Here is a 25,673-nt window from a genome sequence, read left to right on the forward strand (position 1 = left end):
CTAAAATGGTGGCGTTGTACACCAGGCACAGCCGTTTGGATTAGGATGGTCCCACCATGCCAGCCTTTCCATGGCAGTTCACCAGCATGTAACAAGCCCCCTACACCCCAGGCCCTTTTCATTTGGTGTGGGGGGCACCTATGGTGCCCCCAAATAGATCCCTGTACCAAATGACTGTCACTGCATGGTGCCTGTCACGTAGTTCAGGGATGAGTTGTACATGAGTCTGTCCGCCATCCAAATTAGGTCCATATACGTAAAGTTAAAAATAGTAAATCTAAATACACACTTATATATGCCTAACTTGACGATATAGTGCAATCCAATTTTCTCCACTGGATATTGTTGCAGAACGATAATTTGTCACTCAGTATTGTGAGATACAACTATCCCAGTCCTGTAAGTCTCAGAGGGTCCCTTGTCTTCCCATTAGATATTCTTTGGTATTATGCTCAGGCCTAAGGAGGATGATGTAGACTTTGGGGATGAAGATACAGCCCAGCAATCCAGCGCAAGAAGCCAGGATGGCAAAGATCTCCACGGCCACCATGTACCTGCCCTTGGTGCTCAGGTATGCTGGTATGAAGGAGACCCAGACGCTGCAGAACACCAGCATGCTGAAGGTGATAAACTGGGCCTCGTTGAAAGTAGCTGGTAACTTTCTAGCTATGGAGGCAACAACAAAACTCAGAAGAGCCAAGAATCCCATATAAGCAACCACAGCAAAGAACGCAGCCACAGAACCTTCGTTGCATTGTAAGATCATCTTCCCAGTTTCTGATCTGGTGTCAATGTCTGGGAATGGGGCAGAGCGGAGGAGCCACACAACACATATCACCACCTCCCCAAGTGAGCAGAAGAGCACCAAAAGTCTGGACACTCGTGGGTCCACCCACTTTCTGAGCTTGCTGCCTGGCTTTGTGGCGTTGAAGGCAATGATCACTGTTATAGTTTTTGCTAAAACTGAAGAAACAGCAACAGTGAAAAGGATCCCAAAGGCAGTTTGCCGGAGGAGGCAGGACGTCTTTGAAGGGCGTCCAATAAACAGAAGACAGCAGAGGAAGGACAGCAGGAGGGATAGGAGGAGGATGTAGCTGAGATCCCTGTTATTGGCTTTAACCAGAGGTGTTTTCCTGTATTTAATAAAGACTCCCAGGACTCCAGCAGTGAGGAGGGAGAAGAAACTTGTGATGGAGGATAAAGCAACTCCCAGTTGATCCTCATAGGCTAAGAACTCTAACACCCGTGGAATACAGGCATCTCTCTTCTGATTGGACCACTGATCTTCAGGGCATGCTAAGCAGTTTGCCATATCTGCAGGAAAAGAAAATTGTTCAGTATTACAGAAAATGCTTTCAAGTAGGGAGAGATGAGTGGAATGTGACACATTATAGTTATTCAGACCTTTCTTACGGCTAGATGTGTACCTGTGTGTGGATGTACTGTCTGTGGAACATGCACACTGGGCCTTGGAAAGCCATTACTAACAAGCATTTGCAATGCAATAGGTCTCGCATTATTAAAGTTAGAGCTATTGGCATTGTAAATGGCAATGGCTTTTATTTATGTTTTTGCTTTTAAAACATAAATAAAAGGCATTGTCATTTTCAATGCTAATAGCTTAAACTTTCGCAAAACTGAGACCTATTGCATTGCAAATGCTTGTTTAAAGGACGCCCCAGACTCTCCTTCCCCAACCTACCAACCTTCAGCGATAGGACAAAACTGCAAGCTTATCTTAGCAAGCCAATACCTGAATACAGCGTGCTTGGAAGAGCAGCACATGCGCTGCTTAGGATCGAACTAAAACGATTTCTGTTTTAATAGCATTATACAATATGCTCGGGTGTACAGGAAAGAGCTGGCAGTGTTGGATAGTTGTCAGGGGCTATTCATTCGTTTTTGTGTTAAGCGCTACACATGGAACATTGTTTAATGTAATTGATACCTAGTGTTAATTTGTCCTTTTTTTCAGTGACTTTGTGTGCATGCGTGCGTGTGCATATATGTATGTGTGTGTGCGTGTGTTTATGTGTTTGCATTTGTTTGTGTGTGTTTGTATGTACGTATGTGTGTGTGTATGTATGTGTGTGTATGTATGTGTGTATGTATGTATGTATGTATGTGTGTGTGTGTGTGTGTTTCTCTGCAGATTATAGGTTCACATCTCTGCTGGGCAGCCTCTGCCTTTCATCCTTTGGTGTCATTCTCCCTCTGACACGTCATTGGTTTCACACGAGTCTCACTGTGGTGAGACTGCTGCAGGAGAGTATCAGGGGTACTGGGTCTATGGATGACAGTTTGTGTGGAATAATCTTTTTACTAGAAAAGTGCTTTAGACCGATGACCCCAGAGCCTGCTCCCTTCCAGTGTGTGGTGAGATTTTTAGGATGTGGGGGCTCTGAAGCGACAAGTTTTATAGCGCTTGGGAGCGCTGTATTCACCTGCCTAGCGCCATAGCTGCCAAGGTTTCAGATTGCTATGTGTGACATATTCATAATTTCAGTGTAATTATGAGTGACATTTTAATGACTGTGAGTGACACTATCTCCGTCTGCACTGACTAGTGTCACCCCACTATCACCAGCGCGGCCCAAACATAGCTGCCAAGTTTTTAGTACACACGAGTAACATTTCTATCTTTTCAAGACAGGTATAAGTGATTTTCACATATCCTGTGCAACACCTTTAGTGATACCTTATAAAGAGCAGTGGTTTAAGAAAATGTATGGTACAAAACGAAAAAACATGTTTTTAGTAAGTGCAGTGTAGTACCTGGATTAAATACACCACTCACACCTGACGTGATTTGTGAAGTTGCCCCGACCCTTTCCAACCATACCATACAATACCTTCCTGTAAAATCTTTTAGTAGCATCTAATAAAATTCAGCTGGTAATCTATGGCGGCGCTGCAATGAAAAACAAACATGCCGCCCAGCGTCATTCTGACTATCTGAGGCCAATCTGCGAAGTGTGTGACACTGGTGGTTAACACCGACAAACAGGGTGGTAAGTGGCTGAAACTACTGTCTACTTACAGTGATGGTTTTCACCCAGAAGCGTGATTGGCACGTCGGTAAATCGCACTGCAATTGGGCTGCTGGGTGCTCATGCCATGAGTGAGCTACCCCTACGGCAGACTTCTGTCCAGGCTGCTGCTGCTGTCCTCACGGAGTCCTGGCAGCCGGCGCTGTAAACCGACAGTGACGCCGGTCAGTCATGGCTTTCCATTAACCCGTCAACTGCACTTATTCCCTCTGCCGGCTCTGAAATTCTAACTGAAGAATGAATGCTGCGGCGGCCTGATTATAATGGCCTACAGCACTGAGCAGCGTGTGGCCGGACCATCACGTGCGAGCAAAAGCGCCACTGCCCCATAATTTGCGGCCGCCTTGGCGTCTTAAGTAATTAAATTCTGGAGGGAGCCTACCCCTCGTGTGTCCCCCCGCATCACCGCCGCAGCCCGGTACAAACCGAACATCGCCGCCGGCCTGCGACCAGGAAGTCAGGCAGGCCGGGCGCGACAACCGGAAACAGGAAGTAGGAGGGCGGGAGCCTACCCCGCCTCCGACGGAAGAGGCGCGGCTGTTTTGAGCACCGGAGCAGGCAGGAGCCTACCCTGCGCCCCGGTGCCGAAGGAGGGAGGAAGAGTCCTGCTGCCGGGCCCTACAGCTGCCGATGAGAGGAGAGCCGCCGCACGAAGGAAGCCGCTGAGTGGGGCTTCGCCTTGTTGCTGAGCTGCGAGGGCAGGGGGTATGTGTGTGTGCGCGCGTGCGGCGGCGGGGGGCTGTGTATGTGTGTAAGCGTGCGTGCGTGTGTGTATGTGTCTTGGAGTCTGTGTGTATGCATGTGTGTGTGACTGTGGGGGAGAGGGGGTGTGTGTGAGCGAGTGTCTGTCCGTCTGTGTATATGCGCGCGCATGTGCACGGCGCGGGACGGAACGTGCGCGTTCGCACACCCAAATCTGGTAGAAAAGCTCGTAACACCCTTTTGTCCCTCATTCCCCTGAGACAGGCAACATTAAGTCTCCAGCCTGGACGCATACTTTGGATGCTAATTCCAGGCGAGACCTAAAAACGGATATTGACCCGGCATCTCCATTGAGGTGTCCAGAAGGACAGACGTGTGCACAACTGCCAGCTTGCAGGAGTCACCATACTGCGCTTGAGTGACATCACAAACCTAAGAGTAGTACCAACATATTTTTGAAGTGACTTGCTGTAGGGTGTGGATACACTCATCCTATCTACATACATGTATGTATTAGTCTGCAATGGGTCCTGCACATAGGCAACAGGAAGATGCTCCTTTTCACAGAGGCATTTCCTCAGCTAAAAAAGAATATCTTTAGAGAAGGGATCATCTAGCAACACCTGTAATGTAAGGGTCTGGTCCCTGCCTGGATAAAGTCTCCTTATTGTATTTACCCTGGTGATGCTGGGTTGGACATGCAGCCCCTTATGCTACATTATGTGAATTTCTCAATGTTTTAATCTAATCTCCTGAACATACATAAGCCTCATTAGCTTCAAGACCCCTCCTCTGCAGTATACACACTATCTTGAAATGTCTCCTCTCTCTGGTCTTGCTTCCCAATAACTCCATTCACAGCTCTTTGTTCTCTAATTAAGGTTTCCACTGTCAAGTTTGGACTATAAATAGATAAATATCATACTGTAAACAACAAAACAGTATTTAACAGTTTAGCCACGGCCGTTTTTTCGAGGCAGTGCAGAGTGGGCAGGGCCGTGGTGGCCGTTGGACGTTCGCATATGCAGTGGTAGCGAATAAAAGGCGCCATTACTTAAGGTATGGAGTCCCAGGTTTTGTGGACCATCTCACCCTCGTGGAGGTATGACAAGAAAGAGCAAACTAAACAGGTGCATATTTAAACAGCATGACAAATTCGTATAGCACCAGCTGCTGTGTGTTACATTTATGTTCAGTAGTGGCAGTGCCCAATGTTGGTGCAAAGAACTTCTGCATTGCGACTGCATATCCTAGACTCATTCCATATAGCGCTCAATGTATACCATGACTGGAGAAACAGCTCAGTTGTTCACATCGGCAATATATTACACATTCAAAATTGCATTTGAAAACTACTAACTATAAAGAACAATTCCAGAGATACAGAAAATCATAAACCAGGTGGTGTCTAACTGTGTTCATGTATGTATGTGTGGAGCTGGTGGGGCGGAGAGGAGTGTAATCCAAATGTGACATGTCGTCGGTAATGTAGTAATCGTAGGAGTCTTCACGTGTGCAGTAGGGTGTAAGTGAAGCTCCGTGGTGGGGGGGTTGGGGGGGAAGGAGAAAGGGAGGGGGGGAGGGGGAAGGGGGGAGGTTGGGAGCGAGAAGAATGCTAGGGGTGTCACTGGAGAGTATGGGGTAAACGCTCACGCAATACCATTTTGTAGACACACCGGGTGGTAGGCCGCCAGGGTACCATCCCATTCCAGCGCAATAGGGTACGTCCGGAGCCCCGCCGTCTCCTCCGGGTGCAGTGCTACACTCTCAGCTCTCGCCCAAGTATCCAGTGAGCGACACCACTGCACCGTTTGTGGGGCAGACTATATTTCCATCGCCTAGTAATGAGACGTTTCGCCGTAATCAGTCCCAGATCCCAGAATCTCGCTTGGACTTTCGTCTGCTTCGTCCTTTTAAATAACCCCTTCAGACAAGCTTCCCAAGTATGTGGTAAGGTGCCTCCTGTCGCCAAGGCAGCCGACACTGCGGTCCAATAAGGCTGCAGCAAAGTGCAGGACCAGAGGACATGTAGAAACTGTGCATCTACAAGTCCACATTTAGGGCACTCTGCCGTAGTGAGTCCAAAGTAACAATTAATTTTGTCTGGGGACAGATACGCACGGTGGATCACATAGTACTGTATGATTTTAAAGCGTGCATTGCGTGGTACATGTTGAGCTCCAGCTAGCACCCTCGCCCAATCTTTGTCAGTCCAGTCCCGTCCTCTATCAGTCGTCCATTTGTCTCGTAAGCGCTGAGGGGAGAATTGTGTGTGTGTGTGCAACGCATGGGCAATCCAATGTATGAGGTGAGAGCCATGTCCCATCACATGCAAGTATTGAATAAGCAGGTGCGTTGGTGTTTCCTCCGCCAGTGGTCCCCAGGCTCTCGTCAGTGTGTGTATCAGTTTCGCATGTGTCAGGAATTGTCCTGCCGGTAACCCTGTGTTGTCTGCAAGTGTCTCGAAAGTGAGCAGTGCGCCCTCCTCAAACAGGTCGCCCAAGCTTTCTAAGTCCGCCGCTCCCCAGCTTTCCAGTAGCGGCGCCGTGAGTATCCCGGATCCCCAGGGCGTGCCCAGCAGCGGTAGGTTAGGTGCGTACGGTTTCACCGCTGCAGTGAGCTTCAGGCTTCTCAAGAAGCACTTTCTCGCCACCTCAATGTGGAGTTGGTTCTGAACATGCGACTCAAAGGATGAAACAACGCATGTACCTGTGGGACCGACATGATCGTCTCTGTCGTGGCCGTATCACTCAAATTACGCCCACTCAGACAGTAAGCCACCCATTGCAGCTGTGCAGCTAGGTAGTACAGCTCGTGGTTCGGGACCGACAGTCTACCACTATCGGTCGCAGCATAAAGGGTTTTCAAAGCCACTCTGGGATGGCCTTTGTTCCAAATCAGTCGCCTATGTATAGTTTCTAGCTCACGAAAGGTGCGAACCGGTACATATACCGGCAGGTTTGCATAATAATACAGGAGCCTAGGCAAAACGATCGCTTTTGCCAAGGCTATACGGCTGGGCACATTTAGCGGGAGAGTGTTCCAGAAGGAAACTTGCGCTGCAAGCGAAGAAGTAGCTCTCGTGAGGTTGCCTTCCAGGAGGTCCGTGGGATCGCGGTACACATGGACTCCCAGATAACGGAACACTGTGGGGTACCAGAGGAGCCGCTCGCCCATTACCGTGATGTCGCACTCAGGGATGTCCGCTGAAAAAGAGTACACCCCCGACTTTGCCCAATTGACACGCAACCCCGCCATTTCGCCGAAGCTACTGAAAATGTCTGTGAGTGCGCGGGGGAAGCAGGTCAGGTCCCTGACAGAGTAATAAGTCATCGGCATAGAGCGACACCGAATGCATCCCATCCATCAACGGGATTCCTCAATTCTCGCCAGAGGCACGTAATTGCGCCGCCAGTGGCTCCATCATGAGCGCAAAAATCAGAGGGGAGAGGGGACATCCCTGTCTCGTGCCCCTGCGGACACGAATCGGATCCGAGAAAAGCATGTTCGTTCGAACCCGCACCACGGGTTTAGAGTAGAAGAGTTCCACCATGCGAAGGTAGGCCGCACCCAGCCCAAATTTCTCCAACACCAGCGCCAGGTAGGGCCACTCCACTGAATCGAACGCCTTTTCAAGATCCAGAACTACGCACCCCGAGTGGGGCCACTGGGTCACTGCCAGACTCTGCACCCGAAATAGCCGTCTAATGTTGTAAGACGTGCTGCGGGTAGGGACGAATCCGTTTTGGTCTGCGTGCACTAGTGCAGCGACCAGAGGTGCCAATCTCTGGGCCAACGCAGATGCCAGGATCTTATAGTCCGTGTTAAGGAGGGCAAGTGGCCTGTAGGACCCCACATTCAGTGCATCCTTGCCAGGTTTCAAGAGTGAAATCCCATTGGCCTCGTTTAGGGACAAAGGAAGTACTGCATCCCGTATCGCCGCCGCGTACACCTGCAGCGATTTGGGAATGAGAATGGTGGAATACGCTTTATAAAACTCCGCCGGCAGACCATCGGGCCCGGGGGACTTGCCGTTCGAAAGAGAGTATATTACAGCTCGGAGTTCTTCAGCAGTGAACGGCGCACTCAGTTCCTCACACTGCGCATTAGTGATCATCGGCAATGGGCGGCCTGATAAGTACTCAGCAATCTCTACTGCAGTAGCTCTCAGGCGGGTACAGTAAAAGGCCCTGTAGTGGCTCGAAAACGCCTCATGGATGGCCCTCTGGGTGTAGGCCACATCACCCTGCGCAGTGCGGATCGACATTACCGGCAACGTTTGGGTGTCTCTCCTGACCAGCCAAGTCAAAAGTTTGCCAGCTTTATCTCCAGCATGATGCATGCGCGCAGAGTGTGCTGCATAATTCAAGTTCTTCAATCGGTCAAGGAGCTGCGCGTGTTTTCCGCGAGAATCTAGTAGGGTTGAGTCGTCCCCCTCCACTGCCTCCCGTTCTCCCGAAAGTAGTGCCGTCTCTAATTGTGTCAGTTCCCTGTCCACCTGGCGCCTTAATCCCGCCTGTGCTCCCAAACAATGACCCCTCACGACCACTTTGAATGCATCCCATTCAACCTGCGGGGTGGATGCGGTATCAGTATTGTCTTCAAAGTACTGTAAGACACGGTTCGAGAGCAGTTCCCGAAAGGGAGCGTCCAGCAAGACATCGGGCTGGAGGCGCCACGTGGGTACCGGCGGGTGCGGGCGCACCCAGGCAAAGTCAAGTGTGTGTGGATTGTGGTCCGAATGTGTGCGACCCAGGTACTGGGAGTCAGTGACTAAGGGTAAGAGATCGCTGGTCAGCATGAATCTATCGAGTCTGACATGCAATGCGTGGCCGCCCGAATAGTACGAATAAGTCCGTGTGGTAGGGTTGCGGCTGCGCCAAGCGTCAGTGAGGTCCCATTGTGTCGCCCAGTCAGAAAACGTGCGCGACGTACTGTGCATCGTCGCATTCGCCAAAGGAGGGGTGGACCTATCTAACACAACATCAAGGACACAGTTATAGTCGCCTCCTAGCAGAAGCGGTACCCCTAGCCATGCTGCAATTGCCGTCGATAAGTGTGTGAGGAAGCGTCCATGGTCGACGTTGGGAGCATAAACAGATGCTAGAGCTATGTGTTGACCATCTAGGTTGCCCTGAAGTAACACATATCTGCCTTCTTTATCTATGTTGCTATGCGTCATGGCAAAAGGGACCCCCGGGCGAATCCATATGAGAGCCCCACGCGCGAAAGCCGAGTAGCCTGTAGCATATATCTGCCCCCTCCAGCGGCGGCGCAGTGTGTGTGTCTCTGGATCCGTCAGGTGCATCTCTTGTAGCAGCGCTATCTGTACCTGGTGCCGCTTGAGGTACGAGTACACCTGATAGCGACATGAGGGGGTGTGCATACCGCGGACATTCCAAGTGCAAAATTTAACCACAGCCATTATAACATTTCTTCTCCACCTCCCAGTGCCCCACCCACCCACTGCACCACAATCTATGTCCCACCAGTTCAGATCATCACATAATGTCTCGCGCATTGCCCACTGATTCGCATCGACACTCCTACACACATTAGGGGGAGGGGAAATTTGCACCAGTCCTGTAACCATAAAACACATAACAACAATGCCAAAAGGTCGACTGCAAAACATGCCGTCGTCCAAACGCTCTAATGAGCACTAACTGTTCGTGAGTTCAAAAAACAGAAGGGGGGTTCGCTAAGCACGTATAGTAAATGTACTTATGATACATGCAGTGATGACATGGGCACTCCTCCCATGCCACAGGCGTCCAATGTCGCACAGCCCAATGTCAGCAGAGGCACACTGTTCCAGGCGCTATCAAGGCGGAAGAACATAATTGTGGCGTTGTCCACTCTGACCTCCTCCAACTTTCTGACCTCCCGCAGAACAGTGTCCCGATCCCGATAGTTCAGCACTCAAATGAGCATGGGCCGAGGGTTGGAGCCCTCAGGGGGGGTTTAGATGGCACCCGATGAGCGCGCTCCACAAAGTGCTGCAAGAGGGTACCTTCCGGGAGAATGTCCCTGAGCCACCGCTCCATGTGCTCTGGTGTCTCCCGGGGCTCCCACCGTTCCGGCAGTCCCACAATGCGAATGTTGTTCCACCTCGCCCGCCCTTCCGCATCTTCCGCACGATCCTCCAGGAATTCCACCCTGTTGAGAAGATTCTGCACATGTTTATCCATCTGGGATATTTTGGGGGTTAGGTCCGTCACTGTGGTCTCCAGCGTTGTCGTCCTCTCAGATAGTTTTTTGTGATCAGCTCGGAGATGCGTCATGTCTATAGCCACGCTATCGATTTTAGACTCTAAAGAGGCGCGGGTCAGTTGCATTGATTCCTCTAGTCTTTCCATGACCGTCAGCATCGTATCCAGCTTGGAGGCAGTGTGATCCATCTCCACCTGCTTCGCCATTTTACCCTTCACCTGCGCGTTGCCTGTTACAGCTCTTGTTTTAGGTCCCCCCCGACATGAGCAGTCGCGTCATGGCCGGCCAGAGGAGCAGTGTAAAGAGACCCGTTACGGCACAAGTAATACAGGGCCCGATGGAAGGGGGAGGGTTAGTGTAGGTCCAAGTAGTCCAGACAGGTACACTCCCAGGTCCTCACAGGTCCCTCGTGTGTCTCGTGGGTACCGCTGCCCAACTCGAGCGGTTTGATGCTAAGGTGGGACACTTCGTGCGTGAGCAAGCGCCATCGCCAGGGCAGGATGTGGCCAAGGTCCGCTGTTACCCCCGCGTGTTGATGCAATGGGGGGGGGAGAAGCGCTGCACGCACTGGGTAGGGTCCAAATGCCAGGTCAGACCAGGGTTAGTGGCGCGTCGTCAGGGGTACCCCCACAGCAGGACAAGTCTTCCAGTGTCATCCGGTCAGCACATACTCTCGACCCCCTCCACAGTGTTGGTCTCACCAAGGACCCGACAGGGCGTCGCGGTCACTGAAAGTCAATGGGGGGGATGGGGGAGTGCCTCGATGGTGTGACACACTAGTCTTCCCACTACTCCCAGTTCTGACTTACGCAATTTCGGGGCACCTCCAGGTCACCAATGTCCGCAACTCACAACCCCCGCTCACGTCGTCACACAGTACCTCCGGTCAGTGCTGCGCTGGTCTCGGCTGCCACCAGCGTCTCACACTGCCACTAGTTCTAACATGTAGGCCACGTTTTCTGTCCCGGGCAGTCTCCCCTCGCAATGGTGATAATTCCAGGGACTCGGCCCTGCGCCTCGGCACTAGTAAGTCTGTGGGGAGGGGGGCCGCGCTGGTATGCCCCACCGTGTTTCCCACCTCGCCTGATGTAACCGACCGCGGCCCTCAGCTCCGGGCCTGTGCAGTAGGCCGCATCCCCGGGCTCGAGTAGGTCCAAATGTTCGCCATTGGGGGCCCCGGTCAGAGAGTCCGCAGATGGATCCCCGGGACGGCCAGCACCCGGGTGGCGGGGAAAGCACTCCAAAGACCCTCAGGTAAGCCGCAGGACGTACCGCTTAGTTGCTGCGGCGGGGGGGCACTCCCACGCCGATCCGGGCACCCAGGTTCCACCGTCACGTGAGCCAGCAGGGGATGGTCTCGCTCCTCCACACCGATCTCTGAGGCGGTCTCTCTAGGGAAGGTTGAGGGAGGCTCCGACGGCGCCCAAACGCTGTCAGGGGGCGCAAGGCAACTGTCCGCTCCGGTGGGCCCAGAAGGCCGGCCGGATCCTCGGCCTCGCCTAGCCTCTCACGCCGGTCTGCAAGGAGCGCCGATGGGGCAGGGAGCGCTCGTAGCCACCGGAGCGGCCTGGAGTGAGTCAGCCGTCTCAAACTTCGGCAACAGGCAGTAGGGCGCTCAGTAGTCACCCGATGACAGTCCCAGATCATTGCGGGCAAAAAAAGACGGAGAAATGGCCTGTGGCAGGGGAGTCTCTCACGGAGCTCTACCCAGGCACTTCTGCCGCCATTGCGTGCTTAGCCACGCCTCCCCGACAGCCAACGGCTGATGGCATCAGTTAAAGGGTTAGACAGTGAGGAAATGTACACAAGTAATCCATAGATTTTTTGCCAGAATCTTGTCTTCTCAAACACAAGTGGGCTTTCTAAACCACATCAGCATTGTAATTTGACTGACTTGTGCTAGTCTTATTTTTCTTCTGGTGCTGTCAGACCTCCTCAGGTCGTGGGACGCCTTCGGTGAGTGTTACAGAGAGGAAGGAATCTTGTTCAGCTGGGCTGCTTTGACCTCAGATTCGAGAGTCCACGACTCTCATTTAGGCTCTGATTAAATGTGTGGGGGATAATTATCACACCCTCAAAGTTTTCCTCTGATAAATTTTGACATAAACAATCAAAAATGCAATTTTGTTCTTTCAATGTGTGTGCTCCTCGTTTCGCAATTTTAATGCCCGCTCCTGCATGGCGCTGGCTGCTTGTAAATCTGGGGCAGCATCAAAAAAAGATGGGTGTTGCGTTGAATCACCCACAGCAACACCCATTGCACACCCCTTTCATGCAGATACCTGCATAAAAGGGTACCACATTTACAATGTGGCGTTAAGCCACAAAAAGTGGCTTGACGCCACTTTATAGATCTGATGCAGGGCAACCTACCACCGGAACATTGGTAAAAGTGACGTTCCAGTGGCGCAATCCCCTTGTAAATAATCCCCATGGTTGCTTGATCAAATCTAATTTGAATCAATCCTATAATGTATTTTCCAGAATAAAGAGTGTTGCTTTTTTGAGGAAGCAAATCTTTTTCTAGTCGATTTAGAATCAATTCTCGTTTAAGGTTTGAATGTCGTAGTGCAGAAGATGTGGATTGACACATGTTGTGTGCTGCCTGTCCCGTAGCCACACAGGTGGGATACTCTGTTCTGACTGGTGCCCCTGAAAGCTTTTCTTCAGAAGGGGGTGTTTGAGGCATTTTCGGGATGTCTTCTTCTAATTATTGTATGGTTTACTTAAGTAGCATGGACCAAGTCACATGTGTAAACTAAAGAGGAAGGGGGCCAGATTCACAACGTTTAACTTAGACCTGACGTTTAAGTTTAGCTCTAAAGTCTATCTTTAGACCTCACATCAACGTTTAGACCTCAATTTTACATTTAGGCCTGAAGTCTTACTCTACATCTGAATTCTAACTTAAGACCTTAAGTCTGAGGCACATGTTTAAAAGATTTTTGCATAGGGCAGCGCCGCAAGCCTTCTGGCTGTGCTGCTCTACAGCAAAAGATAAGGGGAGGAATGCACCGTATCTTCAAGATATAGCACATTCCTGTCCTTTCTGTCAGCGCTGGCACACAAACTGCAGCCGAGCGCCAATGCATGCACCCTTTCACAATGGTGTAAGGGAGTCTGTGTTGTTGGCATGATTATTTTTGAGCAGGAAGGGACATCAAAGGGGACATTGTTCTCATTCTGTGTATGCTTCGTCTGCTTTGGGAACGCATTAGCTTTGACACTGACTCAGTTTTATGCTATGCTGTAAATCTGAGGGAGTGTCAACACCCACAACAACAGCCATGGAACGTCCCTTTCAGGCAGAGTAAGGCATTGCCGTAATGCATATTTACAAGGCCATGAAAAGCAGCAAAGGGTGTCTTTGCTTGGCCTTGTGGCTATAGGCCGGCACACTGCGCCTCCGTAGCATCACAAAAAGGATGCCCAGTAAAAGTGCTACTGGGGCATTGTAAATATGCCCCTAAATTTAGATCTAAAGTCTATCTTTAGACCTGAAGTTTAATGCAGCCGGGCCACATATGCCAAGAGGTCTTTGATTGCCATTTAAGATGTGCCGTAAATGACTTTCCAGTTACATGTCCGCAACTTAGGAGCTCTCATCTTTGATCTGTAAACTGAATACCTGTGCCCTGAGTGTGCACGATAATGTGCTGTGCTGCAAAAAGCGAAATCTGTCCCTGAGCGTGCACAGTACCATACTGTGCTGCAGACATAAACATCTGTGTAATCAGTGTACAATGTACTGTACTGTTCTATGCCTGAGTGTCTACAGTAGTGTAGAGTAGTGCAGTAACTGAGATCTGTGGCCTGAGTGAGTAAGATATTTTACTCTACTGAAAAAAATGATGTATGAGCCCTGAGTGTGCAAGGTACTGTACCGTAATGCAGAAAATTAGGTCCATGCCCTGAGTGTGTGTGGTAGAAAAGGCGTACCATCCTGAATATCCTGGGGGCAAATAATTTGTACAGGTCGTACTCTCCCTCCTTCAGCCTTCTTCAAGCATGATGCTCCCATTTACAATCAGAGAAGGGCACACAAGGGGTCTAATTCATAAACTACACTTTGTAGTACATAACGTAGTACTACTGTAGTACTCCTTCTTTCCTACATATTGCAGGTCAAAAACCTTCGGTTGAAAATCTCCACCACCAGCTGTTGTATATTTTACATGCATGTGTTTTCTACTAAGGACATGGGGTGGGCGACAAATTCCGTTCCGCTCACGGAACTTGCGCAATTTCGGCATTTTCACGTTCCACGCGGCGATCCGCGGCGTAACAGAATTATTTTGTAAAAACGGTGGCATCTTCGTGGATAAATATGCAGGGCAGGATTCTTTCTGACACACTACTCCTGTCACAAAATTAAACCTCAACAGGAAGCACTTACAGATATGAATAAAGCAGGTGCCCGAGTTTAAGCTCAAATTTAGTAACTAATTAATCAGCCCAAAAAAATTGTGAGCTTTGTCGAGGCTGGGCAGGTGTGCTTTCTCCCCATATCTGTCATTAAAAATTAGCTCTGATGCATGATGGAGGCTTTTGCATCCTTGACTTTCATGAGCGCAATCCCAGTGCAGTTCCTGTGACCAGGAGCTTCTTTCTCCTCATCTGCTGCTCTGATCGGTCTCTGACCTTTTATATACACAAGAGGAATGTGGACTCGCATAGAAGCCCTGCCCGTTTGGCCCCGCCACACACACTAGCGGTGTGCACCCTCTTCCCACCCTTTACCCACTATGATGGACAGCTCACTCAAGGGACCCTGGTGCCCTTTAGCACAATGGCAAATTTACACACACATGGTCACTGGAGACAAGTCTTCTGGCCCCTTTAAGCAGCTGTACTGTGGGAAAAGCACTATACATTTACCCAACGAGGTATCACTTACTGATTAGCCAGTAGGAAGTACCCCAGTGGAGTAGAGGTATCGCACAAAGTGGTGGCGTCTTCTTGGATAAATATGCAGGGCACGATTCATTCTGGCACGATGCTCCTGTCACAAAAATTAAACCCCAACAGGAAGCACTTACAGATATAAATAAAGCAGGTGCCCGAGTTTAAGCTCAAATTCAGTAACTCATTAATTAGCCCACAAAAATCGTGAGCTTTGTTGAGGCTGGGCAGGTGTGCTTTCTACCCATATCTATAGTTGAAAATTAGCTCAGATGCTTGATTGCATCCTTGACTTTCACAAGCGCAATCCCCGTGCAGTTCTTGTGACCAGGAGCTCCTTTCTCCTCATCTGCTGCTCTGATCGGTCTCTGACCTTTTATAAACACAAGAGGCATGTGAACTCGCAAAGAAGCCCCGCCCCTGAAATGTCTGCGAGCACGCAAAATTCCACGTGTTTGCTGAGCTTTTTGCCGTTTCTCAGAATTTTGCGAAAGGCAATTTCGCCAATTCCGCCCACCCCTACTAAGGGCCCGATTACGTTGCAAGCTGAAATGGCTCAGACCGTCGGTTGGAGCCCTTCAGACTGCATTATAATCAGCAGGTTGGATTCCTTTCCAACCGACCCATATTGATAGGGTCGGTTGGAAGGGAATCTGAATCGAATTTCTGAATGGCCTCTGACGGGTCCAAAGAGATAGTTTGCCATTCGGAAGCATTCAGTAATCCCTCTTTCCGGCCGAGGGATTTCAATGGCCGATTTCCACAGCCTTTCTGTGCTGGCCTTTTTGACACAGAAAGGCATTGTGAATCTGACTTTGGGGCCCCCCAGCAGGGCCCCCATGGGTACAAGGCCACCTAATGGTAGCCTAGAGGGCACTTATCATGCCCCCCTGATGAACCGTGCACCCGGTGACAGGCACTTTGAGGTGCAAGGATGAACTGCACCTCTGCTCTTTGCAATGAAAGCATGCATTTTGTTCAGAATGCATGCTCGCATTGTAAAGAACAGGATTGCGACAAACCCTACTTGCGGGGCTGGAACCAAAGGCAGGAGGTCATTCGGTGCAGTTCCCAACTGATGTCGGATGGACTCCGGCCCGTCCGACATCGGATTTGGGCCCTTTGTACTTAATGTAAAAAGGAATCTGAGAGCGATGCAAAAATAGAGAATAGCTGTAGGTAAATGGGAGTTGTTTAGGGAGGAGCAAGGAGGGGTTCAGGATGAGGTAAGGAGGAGTTTATTAATGAACATGCTTATACCAGCAACCACCCAAAAATAAATAAGACAATTGTTATTCACAAATTATATGCCTAAGGTTACTACTGCCCTAATGGTGACAAAACAGTAGCAAATGGGGGCAAGGCTAAGATGGCAGTCAGGAATGAGGCATTTTGAGGATCTCTGTTCATGGCCTGGCCCATCATCCTGGATATTCAAGCCCCCCTCCACAATGTGCCCCCAGAGTGGCAGGCATATGTAAGCACAGTGGAGGGGGTCGCTGGAATGGGCAAAAGCAGGATCTAACATAGCCAGGGGAGAGGCCAAGACGAAAGGTTGTGACTAATGTAGAAAGTGTGGGTGCCGGCTGGGTGCCTGTGCCACTTAAAGAATCCTGATTGGTCTAGCGGGACAGTTGAGGCTGGGGAGACCCTGAGTTTTGGGGCACTGACTGAGCAAACAGCACAACGACATCCAGGTGGCTTGAGGGCCTGTCGGGCCCCGGATTTGATGCAGACCACAGGAGGCCATAGAAGGGACCAACTGGAGCCCAGTAGAATCTGGGAAGTTAGGACACGTTCCTCCCTGTAGTGCGACCATCTGAAGAATGACCTCTAGAGAGATTGACAAGAAACAAGAACCATAAAGAGACACCTCTGAGCACTGTGAAGAGGCCCGCTCAGGTGGTGTCTACATGGGGGTATTGAAGGACCTGGTGGGAGCGCCGAGCAGCTCCCTTGAAGCACACTTGTCCCCCTTGGCTGTGAGTAGGAAGAGAGACGCAAAATAGGGGAGACACTGGGTATCATGAGAGCTGGAGTTGAGACTGATGCAGTGACGGGCTATGGAGCTAAGAGGTAGGTGGATGGTGCTTGTGCCTGTGTAAGGGGCTGTGGGTTGAAGTCCTGCTGGGGTGTGCACTGTAAACATTGCAGCTACATTGTTGGCCCCAATGGCGGTCAAGAAGGGAGTCGCTGGTTGGGGCAGAAGACCCACACTTCCCTTGTGTAAGGTGGCCCAGAAGACAGAGTCTGACCAGACATCAGACCTCACACTACAACCCACCCTGAATGATGGATGACCAAGTGGTGCCCCCAAGACCTCGGGAGGCAGTCGCCTCAAAGCCAAGGAATATGAGTGTCATGTCAGACCCTCCAAGACTCCCATACAGCAGGGATGGATGTAGTCCACCAGAGAATGGACTAAAGAATCACACAGCCACTATCCAGCAATTCGTGGTCTCCTGAGGACAGTCAACAAGAAATGGGTGGAGAGCGTGGATGGAACAGAGCAAATCCGGGGAGATCTGGGGCCCCGGGTTAGGGGCAGCGATGCAGAATTCCAGGCCCTTCTCCAAACAGTTGCCCAACTTTAGTAAAATGACGAAGATGCAGAAGGGCGTTCAAGACAGAACAATGTGAGAAGAGTGGGAGTCCCAGAGTTAAAGGAGGAGCCATGCATGTCTCTGGAAGACTGGCTCCCCAAGGAGGCTCTCAAAGGCAAAACAGCCAAAATGCTGATGATTAAACAAGCCAAACCATATCAACCAATGGTGGCATTGCTGTACAACTTCCACAACAGAGACCATATCCTGCATTTGGCATGGACACACAGACCCTGGCAAATGGATGATGCCAAAGTGAATATTTTTTCTCACTATGCCAATGCCATCCACAAACAAAGAAATAATTTCTGTGGGGTAAAGCAACACCTCCACATAACCTTAAATACACTTTTTCGACGCAACTGCGGATGCCTGTTAGTCAGGTTGCTACTTGCTACCCCCTCCCGTATCAAGGCAAACAATCTACTAATCAAACGTGGGGGAGTCAAAAACCGAGGCAGAGAAGACCTTGGGAGCAGCGTTGGCTCCAATAAGATCCCAGGCAGAGGGGAATAAGTCAAGGTGGTTGCGGACATCCAGAGCTGCAGATTTTGGGGGTCAAGCAACAAAAAGGAGGCATTGATAAAGGACTCAGAAGAGAATGAAAGCAACTATCGGGGCTCAAGGGAATGCTCAGTCAGACTTGGAAACATTTCCAACTGTAATTAAACAAAAAGGTAATAGAGGGTCCAAGGGAGTTTAAAGACACAACCCGGTTTCAATCCCCAACTCTATAATGCAATAAACAATCAAAAATCCGGGTTCTATAATAACCAACTACTTATTAGAAGAAGGAACTACACTCCTATCGCCTCCAAAAAGTATACCTCAGGAGAAACAGACAGTAGGACAGTGGAAAATCAGAGGATGAAAGAACCCTTGTTGTTAACAACAAGGATTCTTTCATTCTCTGATTCTCCACTGTCCTACTTTCTCTTTCTCCTGAGGTATACTTTTTTGAGGTGATAGTAGTGTAGTTTCTTCTTCTAATAAGCAGTTGGTTTTTATAGACCCCGGATTTCCGATTGTTTATTGCATTTAAAATTTCCGTCTGACCAATTACGATAGAAGGTAACCGTTCAGACTTGATCTTTCCGACTTGGTTCAGACCGGCATTCGGAGAAACCGAGTCGGTCGGAGCCGAATTGGATAGGTCCATGAACTGCATTTCTGACAAATGTATTACTAAATACGATTCGGGCAGCCTTTCCAACTCGGTTTGTCTGACACAGAACTGCTCTCAGGAACTGACTATGGGGGCCTGTAGCCGGCCCACCCTTCACTTAAAGGCCTCCGGTTGGGGCCCATGGGGGTACCCATGGGAGCCCTTGTCACAACCATGCCCAGTGTGGCAGGCACCATGGGTTGCCCGCCAAGGAGTGCAAGGTTTTCTGCAACCACCCCTTTCTTCAATGGGAGCCTGTGTTGTTGCTTAAATCAAAAAGAGACTAGCTCAAATTACTTTAGGGGAGGGTGGAGACTCTGGTATGTTTTGTCACGGAGTGCGAACACCCAGCAGGTGTATTCAAAAAGCCCTCACCCACCAACCTAGTTGGTGGCATGCTTCATCATCGGGCCCACCCAGTGGCACCTAGCGTGCCCCGGGTGTGCTTCAACGCCTGACTACAGCGGAGCTGGTATTTTACTGAGTGTGCGGTGAAGATAGTTAAGGAAGTGATGTTAAAACGGCTGAACGGTGGTCCCAGTACCCGTAGGTAAAATTAGACTTTAATACCTGGGCCACCGTCAGCGGTTAAAAATAAGGCAAGGGGATGTAAGGGGCGAGTTACGACCTCTCACATCCAATGGGTCAACATGTTTCAGCCAGTGCCTTATGACTAGACTGGCTTTCTTCAGGACCTAAAATAAGTGAGTGCAAATTACCTAGTGGGGGTGTAGGGGAGACTATGTGTCTACACGCCCTAAAGTGTATCTACGTGTGAGAGGGGGATTCCCTTCTCAAGACCACGCAAGTGATTTGCTCAGTCTGACCTCAAGGTTGGGAGGTGGCAAAGGCTTGACCAGTACTTCTGGGTTGAGCCTGCTCTGGACCTGTAGTGCCTCCTTCGCATAACCGCTGACGGTGGCCCAGGTATTAAAGTCTAATTTTACCTACGGGTACTGGGACCACCGTTCAGCCGTTTTAACATCACTTCCTTAACTATCTTCACCGCACACTCAGTAAAATACCAGCTCCGCTGTAGTCAGGCGTTGAAGCACACCCGGGGCACGCTAGGTGCCACTGGGTGGGCCCGATGATGAAGCATGCCACCAACTAGGTTGGTGGGTGAGGGCTTTTTGAATACACCTGCTGGGTGTTCGCACTCCGTGACAAAACATACCAGAGTCTCCACCCTCCCCTAAAGTAATTTGAGCTAGTCTCTTTTTGATTTAAGCATATATTAACCGGGGACATGGACTAGCTTTCTGGTCCTACCTCTCTCTCTTGATTACGCAGCCTGTGTTGTTGGTCAGAACACAGGCTCCCATTGAAGTCAATGGGAGTTCGACTGAACGGTGTTTTGAACCATCGGATCCAATCAGTCGGACTCGCCAAAACTGAGTCAGTCAGCAAGGATTCTGACAAGGGGTCTGTCTGATTGCTTTTTAACTGACATTGTAATGAGGCCCTAAGTTACCTCCTTTGCCTACATGTGGAGGCCCTGATACAGGCCCCGGCTAAATCTCCCTCGGAGTACAGAGTGTTAGTCCCCCCCTTACCAGCCTTGTGGTGTCTCAAATATATTACACCCTACAAAAAAAACCAACCCCTTCCCCCACTGGATAGCCTTAGGGACAAGTGGGAGGTGGTCCTGGGTAAAATGGAGGATGACAACAGAGGGGGCAACCTGCAGATACCCACGGGAAGTAGCCAGTCAGGACAGTTTCAGCTAATACAACTGAAGCTGTCCACCAGGCTTATTATATCCATTTCAGTCCTAGATTGTTCTATGGCCCCCCCAGATGGTAGCCCTGGGCATATGGAGCAACAAGTCCATAGACAGATAAACCATGCCCTTTTGTAGTACAGCTCTTATGGTAGCAAAGCAGGATGTCATTAGAATGTGGGGGGGGTAGTGATTAGGGGTGAGCAGAACTCATAGAGTTTTTATGTAATGATGCAGACTTTTGTGAGCAGTCAGAATTTGGCACGCCATTGAGGAGCCACAGATGAGGAAAACCTCCACCACACTGCAGTTGACAGAGTTTTGTCTGAACTCCACATTCCAAGTGGAATGCACAGTGAGCAAAACTCTGTAAGTTCTTCAGCCTAGCAAAATGTATCACCCACCCTATTAGTGAGGTCCCAAAGCAGAGAAGTTGGGAGACCAACGTGGATTGGTGTATGGGCGATGAAAAGATAATGGTGTACAAACTACTGCAATGTCCTAAGAAATTCAAGAAAGTGTGGGGAGTCTGGAGACAAGTCATGGATTTGTTGTAGTAGGCTGTCTGCTTTCCACCCAGATGTATAAAAATTTAAAAAGATACTTTCAAAAGTACAAAAAACATAAACAACAGTAGCAACCGAACGCCAGCCTGGCCTTGAAGTGAGTTCAGCTCCACACAAAGCCACTCACAGTTTCTGCGAAACACTCCCATAGAAAATAATGGAGGCAGACATGCAATAAAACACTCTGTAGAAAAATAAAATGTTAACATAATTAAATTAGGTTTACTTTTAAATTATGTGCATATGTGTGTATGTGTTTTTGTGAGCATGCCTTAAAAAGTATACACAATTAATAATTAAATATTTACTTCGTTTAACAATGAACAGTTTTTTATATTCAAAATGTAAAAAAAAATCAATTAATTAAACACAATTTTTGATTACGTTTAATAAATAGTAACTGAAAATAAAATTTCTAGGTTGTTTCTTTCTTTAATGTTATTTAAAAATTATTATATTACATTTGGAAATGGTAAACAACGAAATTTAGGAAATTCACAAATGAGAAAATCCACACATTTAAATTTACTCTTACACTTTGTAGTAAATGTATTCATTTTGGCTTTTCACTATTTCCAAGTGTAAATTTACTACATAGGGCCTTATTTTGATGTCGGGAGGAATTCCTTCTGGCCCACACTGACTCCGTCCTGGGACTGACAGACACCCGGGCAGCGGTCCCACTCCCGTAATTAGGACGCGACTGAAAACTGTTCAGTCACATTCCTACATTTCACTATAGGAGCATGTATTATGGGCGTAATGCATGCTCCCATATGGAAATGGGAGGTGTGGTTCATCCTTGTAGCCTGTGGCAGGCACCTACAGGTGCCTGCCACGGGGTGCAGGTTAGGAGCCTGTCAAGGGATGCAGGGAGCAACAGGGGGGGCACCATAGGTGCCCTCTTCGGGCCCCAAAAGGAGTCTGCACACCCAGGGGGCCCCATTGTGGGCTTACAAACATGTTTCTGACATGGTTTCCATGTAGGACAGGCCGGCATGGAAACCTTGCTGAAAACTGTGCATCGTACTTTCAAGGGCAGAAAGGCCCACCCTTGAGATTACTGGCTGAATTCAAACTGGCCATCGGAAGCAAGCCTGTATGACAAGCTGGTTTACTTTCTGACCACCTAGAACCAAAACCAAGCAGCCCATTACGATGCTGCCCTGAAGGCTCCAACTGCCGGTCAGAGCCTTTACGTACCTCATCGTAATCTGCCCCATAGTGTAGACTTATGTGTCCCCATGAAGCACGGAGGAAGATCCTCATTTTAGAAGTGGAAAGTCACAACTAATAACTTTTCACATATAGGCGGAATTGTTAACCACTGGGTGGATATCTCCCCATGGTAAAGTGTAGTGAAATTAAAAAAAATATATTCAACATCAAAAAATCTACGCTGCCACGCAAGATTGCCGTGTGAGTTTGCGACTCCGCCGCACCGGACCTCTTAACGAACCCGTCACGGCATTTTTCCAGTGTCCTGCCTGACACTGCTGCTCTTTTCGTCAACCGTAATGTAAGCGGCATCGGGGGAGCTTTTCTGCAGCAGCCGCGGCACAACATTTCCTGCATTTCAGACGCTTCGCGTTTCTGAGCCGGCAGCGCCCGCCAATTTTGCTCTGCATATTCTCCTCAGGGAGCTGCGTGCCCTTTCCAGAGGGGCTCTATCTGCGCATTCCTTTGCCCCGTGGCGATTAGTGACTGTTTCCAGTGTCTGTTTCAAGTGCCTGTCACATAATTCAAATGAAAACCTCAATATTCATGTGCCATAAGTAGGAACTTTCACCGTTTTTTCATCAGTGACATTCTCCACAGGCTTTATCATGTTTTGATATTTCACTCACTCCTATTGGTCTAATCTGCCTCTACCTCTATAAAAAGTGGCTTACTGTGCTTTTTCAATGTGAAATTCTGCCTACATGTGCCATAAGGAGCAGCTTTCACCATTTTTTCATCAGTGTCATTCTCCACAGGCTTTGTCATGGTGTGATATTTCACTCACTTAACTATACCAAGTGTGAATATATTAATATTCTATATTTACTCCCAGCTTCAGGAAATTGTTTGTGTCTCTGTTACATTGCAGTCTTCATTCATCCATTGGCTCAGTAATACATCCCGTCTCTATTCATCAGCCTGCCTGTGCGTTTCATTGCCCTAATTTTTGACATTCAGGTTTCCTGGGTACTTCACATCCGGTAATATTGTATTTCTTATGGGCAAGTTGCGTCAACCAAAGCTTGTTTTTATACTTTCTAAGAGTCCCTATATGACTCCTCAAACGACGCTATCTTCAACCTCAAGTGTTTCTACTGTTGCGAATCAAATTGCCGGAGCTAATCCCAATCGCGCTTCTTCAACACAATCCATGGCTAGAAAGCCCTCTTCTCCTATTGTTTCATCCAAACGCTTGAAACAGGAACCTTCATCTCCGGACAAGCCATTATCTCCTATCTCTATGGAGCTGCTTCTGGAGAAGATCCGCTTTACGCCCCGTTGTTGAAGAAACGAATAAGGAAATGCAATTCTTGAAGGACAAGTGGTCAGCCATGAATAACAGGATTACAACTGTGGAACAACAAGTCCCAGAGATCTCAACTAATTCTCAATGCATCACGTCTCTGGAGAAGTCGGTTCTGGCTCTCCAGCAACATACTGAGGATTTGTAAAATAGGAACAGGAGGAATAACCTACGGATTTATGGCTTACCAGAATCTTTGGAAGGTAACGACCCTGTGACATTTTTCACCTCTTTCATTTCCAAGCTTCTGCATATGCCTCCCACTACTTCTCTCAGTATACAAAGAGCCCACAGGCTGAGCACACATTCATCCACTTCACCTAAGCCACGAGGAGTTAGAATTCTTTTTTTGAAATTCACAGATCTCCTTTCAGTTCTCTCTGCAGCTAGAGCTAAACGTCGAATTTCCTGGCTGGGCCAGAGAGTGTTCCTCTCTCAAAATGTCTCCAATATCACGGCAGCAAGAAGAAAATAATTTCTAAATCTCTGTGCAACTTTACGATCTCTTGGAGCTAGATACGGCTTATTTCATCCATGTATTTACAAGGTCACTCATCAAAATCGAACATGGACTTTCCAAGACCCTGGAGAACTTAAGAACTTTATCCATATTCAATCCAATGGTGCCATGGATAGCTCTACTTCTACTAGTGGCTGATTGAGTTATTGATTGCGTTAGCATATGTCTGTCTTCGTTTAGCCTTTCTATTGATGTTATATGTTCAGGTTTACCTTTAAAACAGTTCGTATATTTAATTGGTTTTCCTTTACCCCATTATTATCTTTTTTCCTATTACCATGATTGTTTATTGAGTCTTTTTGTATCTTGTCCATCCCTAGTGTTATTTCCCTATTATTACTTACCTTTGTGTACTTCTTTACAGGTTTGCGAAGCTCCTTCCCTAACCCCTTGTGATCCCTTCCCTCCGATTTTGTCCTGGTGCGGTTTGGAATACCACACTTCGATCGGTCCGTCTTTTTGAGTGTCGCCATTTCCCCATCTTCCTCTCGTATGGTTCCCTCAGGTACGTTATTCTCAGTCATCCTTTTGGATATGTTCTGTCTCTCCTTCTATTTTCTTCTTCTCTCCCTTTCTTGTCCCTTCCCTTCCCTCTTTCCTATTCTTTGGTCCATTTCCTTTAGTTTCTGGATATCTTCATTTTTTTCTCCATCTTTATTTTTTCCCATTTCTACCTGCATTTGTATACATCTTTTTCTTCCTTCTATATTTCATTTTACTTCTCTTCTGGATGTATTTCTTTATATTCCCTCCTTCTCTTTACTTCTTCAATTCTTTCTCATTATATATAAATCTTACTGCAAATTTGTTTTTTATTAATGTCACGTTTTATGCACATTCAGAGTTATTTCCTGGAATGGCAAAAGGTTTTAATAACCCCATGGCAGAGAGTCCTTTCCCATTTAGCATCCTATAACCCTGATATAGTCCTTTTACAAGAAACCCACCTTACTGAAATTGAGTCCCTTCTGCTAATAAAAAGAATGGAGTTGCCATTTTATGTCATAAAAATTTTTAATGTAAAGTCTTGTCACAAGAACATGATAAAGATGGTAGATGGATACTGACTAAATTGCTCATTAACTCTAGTCCTTTAACTGTTTTTAGCGTCTATGGTCCTACTCAACCTGATTATACTTTTTGGCCTCTAATTACTAACAAGTGTATTCAAAATAAAGATGATTTCTTTATTTTAGGTGGGGACTGTAACCAGATTGTGGATCCATTTCTGGACCGTAAATCCTCAGTTCGCTTTATCCCTCATAAATCAAACAGGCAATTTCTAGACACAATTCTGCAGTCGCGTCTTATTGACTCTTGGAGACTTTCCCATCCGGACTCTTTGGATTATTCCTTTTTCTCTCCTCCTCACACATTTTTCTCTCACTTAGACTATAGTTTTCTTTCTCAAACTCTATCTCAAAACCTACTGTCCTCTTCTATTGAACCAATAGTTACTTCGGACCTTGCTCCCATTGTAACGGATCTGATTTACTTCCACCGCGTCCCAAGCCATCTCGTTGGCGTTTTAATAGCACTCTTCTTACTGATCCCAAATTTTCTTCTGCATTCCGCTCCTTTACTAAGGACTTTTTTCAGCTCAACTCTGACCCTTCTAGCCCTCCTTATATCCTGTGGGACTCCCTTAAGGCCACTGCTAGGGGATTCATTATAGATTTTGTATCTAGGAAAAAGAAACAATATC

At 48.3% G+C, this 25,673-nt stretch overlaps 1 protein-coding gene across 1 annotated transcript in view; it reads right to left on the reverse strand.

The window, feature by feature from the left end:
- Positions 1–406: 406 nt before the first annotated feature.
- Positions 407–25,673, reverse strand: part of LOC144784222 (vomeronasal type-2 receptor 26-like) — a 187,247-nt gene continuing 161,980 nt past the window's right edge. Inside the window, exon 5 of the mRNA XM_078662873.1 lies at positions 407–1,314. Within this exon, the coding sequence (XP_078518999.1) occupies positions 407–1,314 (908 nt within the window). The remainder of the gene's footprint in view (positions 1,315–25,673) is intronic.

Source organism: Lissotriton helveticus, chromosome 10 (genome assembly GCF_964261635.1).
Source record: "Lissotriton helveticus chromosome 10, aLisHel1.1, whole genome shotgun sequence".
Taxonomy (NCBI): Eukaryota; Metazoa; Chordata; class Amphibia; order Caudata; family Salamandridae; genus Lissotriton; species Lissotriton helveticus.